This window comes from Metopolophium dirhodum, chromosome 7 (assembly GCF_019925205.1).
Source record: "Metopolophium dirhodum isolate CAU chromosome 7, ASM1992520v1, whole genome shotgun sequence".
Classification (NCBI taxonomy): Eukaryota; Metazoa; Arthropoda; class Insecta; order Hemiptera; family Aphididae; genus Metopolophium; species Metopolophium dirhodum.
Window position 1 is genome coordinate 10,316,804 of NC_083566.1, and position 12,863 is coordinate 10,329,666.

The following is a 12,863-nucleotide window of genomic DNA, read 5'->3' on the forward strand; positions in this document are numbered from 1 at the left end:
AAGACCTGGGGAGATTGTAGTAGACTCATGAGAGGCTGAGGCTGATATTAATACATCATAAGCACTTGAAAAATATTTAGAAAAACTATGAACTGTATGATTTCCACCGCTTATAAGTTGATTATTATACGTCATCGAAGTTGGAATAGTTATCTGAACGTTTAATTTTTAAAAATTGTCAGAATTTTTTTGAATTTGTTTTTAATGAATTTTGCGTATCCATAATATATTTAGTATAATTTAATGTAGAATGAAACGTACACTTCACTCGCAGGTTAGAAAATATATTATAATTAGCTTAGTAATATTTTTAAATGTTTAAAGAATATTTATAAATACTTACCAATCAACTAAATTGAAATGATAATTTTAGAATTTAAAGGTTTTTTAGAAACATTTATCTTTTAAGCACATATTTCAGAGATTTTAGATGGATATACCAAGTACTTACATATTTCGATAGTTTTCAGTCAATATAATTCTTGGCGCTAAAATGATTAAATATAATAAAGATAATATTTTGTCATTTGGATAATTTTTATTAGATTATAAGACGTAACTTACTCGTCTCTACTTATTATTATAGTAAAACACAACAATCCGGCACGCGTTGGTATTATTGTATTTTCGATACCATGTCAGTAAATTTATCTGCTGGTAAATTCCAACAATTAAAATTGAAAGTGTGGCGCAGATACATAATATTCCATTTCGTTTTCCGTCGTGGCGCCAATTACCAAAATATATTTTTAGAGGTGACGCAAAATACATGTTTAATTTTTATATTTTGGCGCAAATTACATACCCGCTTAAATGTACCTATTGGTGGCGCAAAATACCATCTCCCTTTTAAATAAATACATCCTTAATCAAATGAAAGTATAAATTAATTATTTTTTGAAATATTGACATAAATAAATGTAATATTCATATTCAGACCCACTGGACGCCCCTCACATACGGCCTTGTTAAAGGTTTAAGTCTATAGATAATATTAATAAAAATAAAAATTGACATTGACAACACAAAATCATTTATATTTTCTTGATTTCTCATGTATAGTGATTTTCTTATTTTGTTATAATTCTAAAACGAATAACTTTATATACTTGAAATTTAGACCATATGTTTATTTTATAAATTCCCGTACTAAGATTTTCAAAATATTTTGAATTGTATTGAGCTGTTTAAGGACATTTTAAATTTTAAATTTTTATTTGTTGGGTCAAGAACCGTGAAAATGTAATACAAGGATATATACCTTTTTTTATTATTATTTAACCCGCGGCAACCTAGGCCATTGGGTGGTTTTTAACTGAGGGAGAGGGTGCTGTAGGTTTTTGTAAACACGTTAAGTTATTTTGCTTTTTAGTTTTAAATTGTCACTCTACATTATAATTCTATTACACGTAGATGTATAGTTAATTTAAACTTGTCAATGTCAATTTTTATTTTTCTTAATATTAATTATTTTTAACATACCTATTCTTTGGAATATGAATATTACATTTATTTATGTCAATATTTCATTAAACCCATGCCCAATTTTCAAAAAAATTCATTTATACTTTAATTTAATAAAGGATATATAATTAAATTAAAGTATAGAATTTTTACATTCCCGTTCTTCCTTAATTTTCTTTTTTCCGGCATTTGAAAACTGAGGAATTTTGACCTACTCAATGCACCATTAAGATTCACTTTCCCATTGAACAAAATACTGAAGTTGAAAATCAAAGTATTATTTCGACTTCTTATAGTGCACACAATCATAAATAAAAAAAACCACACATCATTGTAGAATCAATACATTCATCGCTATGCTCAGAATATAAAATATATAAACACAGTTTTTTTATGGACATGTTATATCAAACATTTCTTACTTTAACTGAATGTGACTGAATACCGTGTGAACGGTTGTTTGAAAAAGTATTTATAAGTAGGTACCTATTAAATAGTATTAATAGAATTATGTTGTACAATAATACAACCATGTAATTTCTAAACAAATTATAATTTAATACACATGTACATTATAATTTATAACAAAACATTATTACTGTACATAAGAAAACAACTATTGTAAGTCTTGATATTTAATAAGGCAGTCTTCAATCGAAAAACAAATTATGCTATCTTTTATTTTAATTTGTTTCTAAACTCTAATAAATTGGTTATGTGTCACATTTTTCATAAAATAACATATAGAAAACTGACTGTAGAACTTGTTGTAATGTAACTTCCTCAATGTGTGCATCAGAAGTGAAATACCACCTACAAATTTTAAATAAAACAAATATAGTTAATTTTTCTATTATTCATAACACAGAATAAGATAATGAACCTAATTAATGGGCTGCTTAGGTTTATTAACTAGTTTATATGATGATTGATAAAAATAGTTAGCACTCGATACATACTTTCTGATTCCCCCCCTCCCGCATAAGCCTACCACAAACCTTTAATGGCTTTCTGTCACCCACCCACCAACCTGCCTATTCGTTCCCACTCCATTTTATCTTGTTCATAATTTATATAGCATATTTTACTTAATATTTTTGAAACTAAATGCACCTTAATAATAAGTGTATACAATTCCATATAACTCGCATTTACATTACATATGTATTAAAACAGGGTTTTCTTTAAAATTATTAAGCAATATTTGTATACTAATTTCTAATTATTTGTTATCTTACAAATATAATTTATCAAGAAATTTCTGATTTGTCATAAACATAACTTTTAAACCATTGTTCGAATACTTTCAGAAAAAGACATAATTACTTATAAGACTTGGGTGACCTTCAATTGTAGTAAAATAGCATATAGGTAATTAAATTATTTCTCAAATTTCACATAAAATAATTGAAGTATACTTAGTTAATATTTCTTATCGAGGTCTGTTAAATGTTAATCATGCAAAATAATGCACAATAATAAAATATATTAAGTGTTAATATAATTTCCTGATAATGTGAGTAAATATTTTTAAAAATATATTTTGTATTTTGGAGATTTTAATAGAGGGGGGGGGGGTTGAAAATGGGAGGCATGCAAAATATTGAAATACCTTGTTTCACTGCACCTGTGTCTAGAATGATCTGTTGTGATTCCTCTCCTGTAAGTACTGAAATGACCAGTATTATGCTCACCAACATGGACAATGACAGCTTTTAACCTGTATGTATACTTATTTCCTCTTAACCTATACAATGTAAATTATTTAAAATAAGATAAATTAATCAAGGTAAATAATTTAAAAATATCAATAAGCAGCAGCAAAATACCAAAGTACACGAGACATAAATATATACTTAATCTGTTTATCAACTAGCTATAGTAAAAAAATGGTAAAATAAATTCATAGAGAAAAATAGTCTTAATTTAAAATTATTCCATTTCGAGATAAAATCAAAATCATACACATATACAGTGTTAAAAAAATTAATTCAATATTTTTATGGAATTTTAAAACAACTAACACATTTACTGTTAAATAAATATTATTCACATTGGACATTTTCAAATGTAGTCGTACAAAACATGATATTAAAACAAGGTATGATCGTAACTTTTTGACAGTCAGATCCTTCGGTAAGCACGTGACGTAGCGTAGTGTATAGTAATAATAATTTAATGACAATACGATAATATGGGTAAGCAAGTGACATACTGCGCGGATTTGGACCAAATCTGGACTTTTGCGATCATACATGTTGCTTATATTATGGTACAAAACTTAAAATTATGAATAATTATCACCTTTCTAATGGTTCAGAAGAACTTTTTTCTCTAGATTGCCTAAGCTTGCTTAATTGGTCATAAACACTGGTATATTTATCCATATATAAATATTCTGGAAATTCCACAAAATCTTTTCTTTTTAATGGTCTATCTTTAGAATATTGAGTTCTTACTAAGTGTAGACATAAACATGAAGGTAGCTAAACATTATAAATTATAAAGATATGATAAATTATTATTAGTCAGTTTTTTGATTAATTAAATATTAATAAATTACTTTTCCAAATTTGACACTCTTTATATATGATTTTCCATCAGTTTTGGTATTATTTTTATCACAGTTTGTACATGGCAGATTTTCTAGTTTCTCTTGTTTTATATACTGGTCTAAAATATCTGTTAATTCAATTTTCAGTTGAGGATATTCAGGTAAACTCAATGATATAACATAAAATTTTTCATAATTTAAGGATAACTAAAAAAAAATTTTAAAAATTAGTATATATATTACAGATACATACTAAATATATTTTAAAATACTGAAAATACCACCCAAATATTACATTTTTTCAAGTATCTTTAAACAAAGGACATTTACCTACTCTTTATTGAAAATACTAATAGATTATGTTATATAAATAGGCACATACAAAGATGCAGCGCAGACTGTGGCTGTTTAACTATACAACTCATTTCGGAACTTTAATTCATGCAGACGGCTGTATGAGTTTTGACTCCTTATTCTAGTCTTCATGGTTATGGGTATTTAAAAATTCTAATACTTTACATAAATCTATTTCACTTTGAAATTAAAATATCAATGAAAACCTAAGATATGCCTAGATAATATTGTTACCTTTATATTTGATAATTCACTTTAATATTAAAGCTAACAACTCAAAATTTGTTTGCTGAACTTAAATTTGTTATGTTTGAGTGTCCTGGAGAGGGTAAACATAATATTATACTGCATTGATATCATCTTAAAGAAAAAAATGGTTCTTATACAGTATAAGTCTACATTGTCTAGGAAATCTACTCTGGGCTACAGGGTTCTCAGAAATATTATGGTAGATGGCATACTGTATAAGCACCAAACAACAAATAGTTAAACTTTAAATGCCACTTAACATATTATGCAAAAAAAAAATTGAAATGTATCAAATTATATAAATATCAATATTTTTTTTATCAAATACATTAAAGCAATGTAAGCTACCTACTTTTAAATATGGAATAATTTATTTTATTCATATTGTATTCAATTTTATCAGAAAAATAATTATTCCCATGGGTAGAAAATATAGTGGCTAGACAAATTAACTATAATCTTTTCCAAGAGAGAACAGGACCTGTCTAAAAACAGGTCACTGCCGTGTATATCTCACTAAAAACCATAATATTGATATGACACTCTGGTCATGACGTCGCTCACCACTAGCAGTTGGAAATATAGTTTCATTTATAAGTCGATTGCGTGGAGGGAAATCATGGCCAAAGTTCATTCAAGATGTGCAAAACAGTCCTGTTCTTTCATAAAAAATAGTTATTATTTATTTATTTATTAATTAAATACATACTTTGTGATGACATAAAGAACATTCTATATTATTTGACAAATAACCCAAAAAAGGTGATGGTTTTACATTTTGATTTTTATCCAACGATTTCCTATCACCTTGTAAGACTATGTTTCTATAAAATAATCATTTAAAATTATTATATTAAATAAAATAACATTACTTTAAATAATTATAATAATTAAATTACCCAGAAATATTAAGAATATTATTAGATATTACAGCTGCATTTTCTAATAAATCTCCTTCAGCTTTGGATGGATTATATACATTAATGCTGATGTTATTTACTATCTTCATTGAATTCTGTATATTTCCTTTTTCTATTAAATTCCCATTAGTTTCTAAACAATCAGCCAACTAAAAAAAATATTTTATTAGAAGGTATTATTACACACAATGTGTAAAAAATACACTTTTGATAAAACCGTAAACTTACACTACAACTTGTTTTGTATGCTTCATCTTCAATCACAGAAAATAGATGAATGAACAATTCATGAACATCAGCTTGAAGGTTTGGTTTGAAATGAAATCCAACTTTTGTCAATACAGTTACTAATTCTATTGGAGAAAGTATACCATCATTATTGTACCTAGCTCCTGTTAAAACTTTAAATTAAAAACAAAAAATAATAACTGATTATTATAGTTGGAATAATTATGGACACAAAAAAGTGCTCATAACGCATGAGTCATCCAGGTTTATCAAAATATTTTTAGAGCACATTAATACTGCATCATGAAGACATTGCATAAAATACACATAAAAATGTAGTATGATCAAAAAAATTATATTCAATAATATAAATTTTATTTTATTATGATACAATTGGGTGGTTGACAGTAAAATATATCAAAGTATATATACAATGCAGCTCTATCAAATTAAATGTAATAGGTACATCAACTTAATTTGTATTATTCCTTCATTCTATATTATTGAAAACATACTTTTATAAACATAGCCTTACACAAATATATTTCTTAAAAACCTTACATTTAAGTGTTTTATTCAATGTGTAGGACACCGTTGATGACTTAGATTGTTGATCAAGCCACTCGACAAACATAGGACAAGAGGCAAGCGATTGTAATAAAGTATTTAAATAGCAAGTAGTTCCTAAATTTTGTAATCCACAAAAACCACCTGTAATCAAAAATTATTTGTTTTATACAATTATATAGTTATTTTAAGTTAAGATAATGTTGTGATCCCTATCTTAATAATAATTTCTTAAAATATAGTTTTTGATTTTTTTTTTATACATATAATATTTATATGCTGCATTTGGTGAAACAAAAAAATAAAAAATAACTTTATAATATAATAACCAAAAAAGGTATTCTTAGTTAAATTTTTAAATAATATTTTTTTTTATAAATAATACTTTTTATTTTTAAATTATTTACTGTATACAAGTGCAATTAAAAAAAGAGGATAAGTGGGTGTCACTCTGCTGTACAGTGGGTTACAGTAATAGATAGTTAGAAAGTGTTAAAAGTAAATTCAATGATAAAACATCATTGTATACAAAAAACGGTTCTGAGCGGGGACGGTTTGTCAGCCTAGATATATTATTTATATTTATATAGTTATTTTTAATACGGTAAGTTGAATTAATATTATTATTTCTTTAAATTAATAAATATAATAGTATACTTTAGAAGTTTCAAACAACCACAAGTCCACAAATAATATTTTTAAATTTATTACACCAAAAACCAAAACCGATTATGTTAAAACCTATTTTGCATATATAATTCCAGTTTTTTCTTAATTTTTATTTTGTTTTTTCTGGCGCTTTGTTGACCTACCCAATGCACCAATAAGATTCACTTTCTCAACGCAAATGATACTGAATTTGAAATTAAAGAATTATTTCAAATACTTATCGTGTATACAGATACAAATAATAATAAAAAAAAACACACATATCGTTGTAAAATCATTACATTCATTGCACCACTCAGAATCTAAAAATCTTCTGAAAGGGATGGGTGTTCATTATATTTTTAACTAATAAACTATTACCTACACTATTTGAGTGTAACTTAAAAAGTACCAAAGTACAAATGTTTATAATTAATTGTTCCATTATATTCAGCATAAAAAACTATTTAAAAAACATCTTAAATCTTTTTTAAAAAATCAATTGTTTTTTTTTATTCATTGCACTAAAACACACATTTTGAAAATAAAAATATGACCATTAAACTACATTCAACTAAATATTTTAAATAACAAAACTGGATTATAAATTTTAATCATAGTATGGATTTTATAAAACGTATATTTAATATGTTATGTTTATTCATATTGTAAAAGAAAGAAAACAAATTGAAATATGATTGTCAAGTCATCATTAAGAATTATTCTAATTATAATCTTAAATAAATGTAAGAGAAACAAAATAATAATTATTTGCATAATTTAAACAAATAAAAATAAACTTATATGAACTGCATTAAATTAATATGAAAGAAAATAATATTATTTTGTTTTTTGTAAGTATGATTCCATTTAACCTTTAGTAGTTTAGTAGTTAATAAGCTGATTATATACTTAGGAAAACGTTTGTATTCTGTACATTCTTAATACCGTTTAAAATGTATTAATTAACATTAATAAAAAAGTACATTTTTTTCTTTTTTATTTAAAATAATTATATTGATAAAGTCATTATGATGTTTTCTATACAACTAATCACAATCCATTTTTTTGAAATATTGAAGTTAATTTAGGTTAACTAACTTTTTCTTGTAGATTTTGGTTTATTTGATGGACCAAATAATACATAGGCTACTAATGCTAATCCAGCTCCAGTTACACCAATAAAAGCTAAATGGTTTCCATTTATCTTAAACATTGTTGAATTTATAAATTCATAGTTGTCACTCTAAAAAATAAATCACCATTCACAAACAATCATATATAAAAATGAAAACTCAACTATTCTACAAAAAAGTTAGAAAATAGGTAAAATAAAAACGAAAACCCAAATGAACTTTGGAATCTGTACTATATAGTAAAATACTTTATAAATTGTAATTTGCACTTTGAAATCACATGATAACCAGATAACACCCAATTTTCATTAATCCCTCACCTGTAAAAATTAACCATATGATGATATTGTGATAAAAATCGAAACAGTGTGGGTATTTTTTTTATTAAAAATAATATTGACTTTAGTACAGCAGCGAGCTGCTGGCTAGGGCAGCGTTGCAAACGGAAATACGGACTGGTACATGCTGGTATCCACATTTAACCAGAGATCAGGTTAAATTTATGTTGATATAACATGTTTTTCTTTAAAGATAGATAATAGCAGAGTTCAGAGTTATACACTTACACCTTTACTTAATACTTAGTAATGCTCTCTTAAGTCTTAACCCTTTACCAGTTTACCACAATTTCATCTTATAGTCTAATAGCCTACAGGCTACAACATTTGAAAATATTCTTTAAAGTTAAAATGGCTAATAGATATTGCTCATTAGTTTTAGTAAATTCTACTAAAAAAAGATTTATGTCCACGTCAAGTTTAAAAACTATAATAACTGAATCAAAAAAAGAAATACCTATTGTTAAGGGTTTACCATTAGTTGGTACAATGTTTTCAATTTTGGCTGCTGGTGGTGGTCGTAAGTTACATGAATATATTGACAAACGTCATCAAAAATATGGTTCAGTGTTTAGAGAAAAGCTTGGTTCTGTTGATGCAATTTGGATTAGTAACCCTTTGGATATGAAACTATTATTTGCACAAGAAGGAAAATTTCCCAAACATATTTTACCAGAAGCATGGTTACTTTACAATGACACATATGGCCAAAAACGTGGACTCTATTTTATGTAAATTTTTATAATATTAATAACTTCATATTACCCATAACTTATAAAGTCAATAATTATTGTAAAATAAATTAATATATTATATAAAAATCAACAACTTAAACAATATTAAATTAATTTAGTTTTATGAACAGCGTTATGTATAAATAGAAATAGTATTTTAACTTTCAATTCATTTTAATGCTATTTTTTATTTGTTTTTAGGAATGGAAAAGAATGGTGGAAATATAGACAAATATTTAATAAAGTTATGTTGAAAGATTTGAATGTAAATTTTATCAAATCTTATAAAATTGTAATTAATGATTTATTAAATGAATGGGAATTGAGTAATGGACAAGTAATTCCAAATCTTATAGCAGATTTATACAAAATTTCAATATCGTGTAAGCTTTTAGTGTTTTAGTTTTTAACTAATTAATAATAAATGTTAACATTTTGTTTACATTGATTAAATATAACAAAACAACAAATAAAAAAGCATTGATACCTAATCATTTTGTATATTTCAGAAATTATAATACTTAAATGTCAATCATGTAATTTTACTGATAGAAATTTTGTATACATAGGATTTTCTATAAAGCATACAACACAATACATACATAGTTGCTTCTTAGTATTATGTAGGTACCTTCTTAATTACATTGAGTTGATCATTGTTTCCTGTTCTTTATGTATTTAATATTTTGTATTTACAAATAATAATTGAATAAAAATAAGTTACAATTTTATGGGAGAAAACCTCTCAAATATTTTCTTTATTTGTTATTCAAAGATACAGAAGATCTGTTGTGTTATGTTATCATCCAAACTGTATTTTTATAAGGTATACCATACTTTATTTTAATCATAGTTAATTTTTAATTGTTAATAATATATATAAATTATTTGAATGGTTTACAGTTATGGTGGCACATTTGGTTGGAAGAGTTTATGATGAATGTAAAAATGACTTATCAAATGATATAAATTGTTTAGCACAATGCATACAAAAAGTATTTCAGTGTACTGTCAAATTTACAGTTATTCCTGCTAAAACTTCTAAATTATTAAAACTGAATATTTGGAATGATTTTGTAATAGCTGTTGATAATTCTATTGAAAGTGGTAAGATTTTATTAATTTCAATTATAAAGTCTCCCCCCCCCCCCCCCCAAATAAATAAATTATTAATTTATAATATTAATTAAATATATATTTTTTTAGCGAATAATTTAGTGTCAAAATTAATGAGCCTTAATGGTGATGGTTTGTTAAATTCTGTGCTAAATGTTCATGACATACCTATTGATATGATTAAGAGGTTAATGATTGATTTTATAATCGCAGCAGGTGATACTGTAAGGCCTTAAAAAAAATTATGTGATATTTCACATGTAAATAATTACATATTTATAATTTGTTTAATTATTATTTGTTAATAGAAAATTTTAATTGTGTATTTATAGACTGCTTATTCAACTCAATGGTCTTTATATACTCTAGGACTTCACAAGAGTATACAAAATAATTTAAGACATAACCTATTAGAAACTGATTTCTTGGAATGTGATTATTTAAATAATATTTTAAAAGAAGTTCTAAGAATGTATCCATTGGCACCTTTTTTCACAAGAATCCCTTCAAGTGATATATTTTTAACAGATCACAAAATACCAGCAAATGTATGTTCATGTAAAAATCCTTTTATATTGTGAATGTATGTAATTATTTTTATTTAACTATTGATTTTAGAGTTTAGTCATTATGTCTATGTTCACAAGTAGTAGAAATGGAAAATACTTTAATAGCCCCAATGAATTTATACCAGATCGCTGGAATCGTCTAAAATATAATAAATATAATGGTGTAAATGAGCCATTTGCAACCCTTCCTTATGGATTTGGTGCAAGGTCGTGCATTGGACAAAAAATGGCACATGTTCAGATGTGTCTAACACTATCAGAGGTAAAACAAAACTAAAAAACATGAGCTCACACATACTAATTTTAAGAGGACACCACATCCGGAAAATATATATTCAGCAGTTCTAATTTTGTGTAGTTAGCTTTAATAATAGGGTAATTGACTTATTATCAGCATTACATATTTATATATTATAAAACTTGCGTATTAAAGTATCTTAAAATACTTGCTAGAAAGCATGGATAATATTATTTTTGAAAATACGTCAATTCACTCTATTATTAAATGTTATCGCACAAAATTGGAATTGCTTAACATAAAATAATTAAAAAAATTTTTTTTCTTACATTATTCTGTAACAGTATAACCAATGTGCTATACAATTATTGTAAGTTGATAAAAAAGTAATAATTCACACTCATCATTAGAGCATCCAAAAAATATTGTGGGAAAATGTACAAATTGTAGTTGTTACTTGTTGAATATAAAAAATGGACTATGGTGCTGTTTTGTATTGAGAAAAATTATAAACTATTATATAATATTTATTATCCAATGAATAATCTTTACTCCATCATGCACATTAGTTACATTATCTGTATTATATTGATTGTTTATGGGTCTATCATTTGATATTTTACAGTAAATACAAGTTAGACCTACAAAATGTTTCATCTTATTTTTGTCATAATGGGACAAGGATAAACACAATTTTTTTTCTATTATAGAACAACCTTTAGCAGTGAGATATTGGGAATTGTACATAGTTTGTAATAATATGTTTACTATTTACATTTTTAATGCGGATGATATTATTTTTTTATAGTAAATATATATTAGGAGGTTACTTGGCATGAGTAATATAGCATGTACACAATAAAAAAATAAACCACCACATTTTATTACAAGAATAAAAAGATTCTCTCTACCTTTATTCAAAATATGTTAAAATATTTTGATTTTAATTTTGTACAAATGTGTTATAATCTATAAAAGTTTAATGATTTGTGTATTTTTTAATATAGTGCATCAAAAGATTTAATATACATACAATGCAACCAGTTGAAATTGCATTAGATTTGATTACAGTGCCAGATGATCAAATAAATATAAAAATACATAAGTTATAATTTGTCAAGTTGATATATAATTAATCTTTATAATTCAATACAGGAGTATACAAATATTGTATCATCTCTAATATGTATCTATTAAAATGTATAATATTAAGTAACCATACAGATACAGGCAATATGTATATACCAACTGGCAATTTCTATCACTACAACTTAATTTTTGTTACAATGTTACATTATATAATTAAATTCTATTTTATAATATATTATATTATCATTTTTCAAGTTAGTATAAACATAATTTAAAAATTTAAATTTATTTTTTATTGTCAATTTTAAACATATGTTAAATTTTAGAATTACATTTTAAATTGTTATGGATAATAAAATTACTAATGATCTTACTTATTTTTTTCCACACAAATATATAATGAGCATTCTTATTCATTTGTCTCCAAAACTACTATAATATATGCCTATGCATTTTTTTGTAATTTCTATGTACGGTGAATATGTGCTCTAAAATCATTTTTCATGGCCTAATTCGGTTTGATTGAATCAAAATATTTTAACAAGCAATGGTGTATCTATACTACCTACCAAAATATTTATTAGAACATTTAACATTTTAAAATTGAAACAACCAAAACGCGTGTACTTGCTGATTTGTGAATTTATAAATAGCTACAT

At 25.1% G+C, this 12,863-nt stretch overlaps 2 protein-coding genes across 3 annotated transcripts; one reads left to right on the forward strand and one right to left on the reverse strand.

Moving 5' to 3' along the window:
• Nucleotides 1-1,998: 1,998 nt before the first annotated feature.
• LOC132948572 (ubiquitin carboxyl-terminal hydrolase 30 homolog) lies at nucleotides 1,999-8,406 on the reverse strand. Of its 2 annotated transcripts, none has more exons than XM_061019098.1 (9): nucleotides 8,086-8,406; nucleotides 6,331-6,480; nucleotides 5,770-5,942; nucleotides 5,521-5,690; nucleotides 5,331-5,445; nucleotides 4,028-4,225; nucleotides 3,769-3,950; nucleotides 3,092-3,211; nucleotides 1,999-2,277 (listed from the first exon to the last, which is right to left on the reverse strand). In XM_061019098.1, exons 1-9 carry the CDS (start codon nucleotides 8,198-8,200, stop codon nucleotides 2,178-2,180), a joined length of 1,323 nt encoding a protein of 440 aa, XP_060875081.1. In that variant the 5' UTR covers nucleotides 8,201-8,406; the 3' UTR covers nucleotides 1,999-2,177. The 2 variants fall into 2 exon arrangements, with proteins under 2 accessions (XP_060875081.1, XP_060875080.1); XM_061019097.1 differs by having other exon boundaries at nucleotides 3,077-3,211; nucleotides 8,086-8,405.
• Nucleotides 8,407-8,640: 234 nt separating this feature from the next.
• On the forward strand, nucleotides 8,641-12,611 carry LOC132948571 (cytochrome P450 315a1, mitochondrial). Its single transcript, XM_061019096.1, has 7 exons — nucleotides 8,641-9,189; nucleotides 9,394-9,575; nucleotides 10,096-10,299; nucleotides 10,399-10,532; nucleotides 10,641-10,856; nucleotides 10,927-11,139; nucleotides 12,123-12,611. Exons 1-7 carry the CDS (start codon nucleotides 8,810-8,812, stop codon nucleotides 12,225-12,227), a joined length of 1,434 nt encoding a protein of 477 aa, XP_060875079.1. The 5' UTR covers nucleotides 8,641-8,809; the 3' UTR covers nucleotides 12,228-12,611.
• The last annotated feature ends 252 nt before the right edge of the window (nucleotides 12,612-12,863 follow it).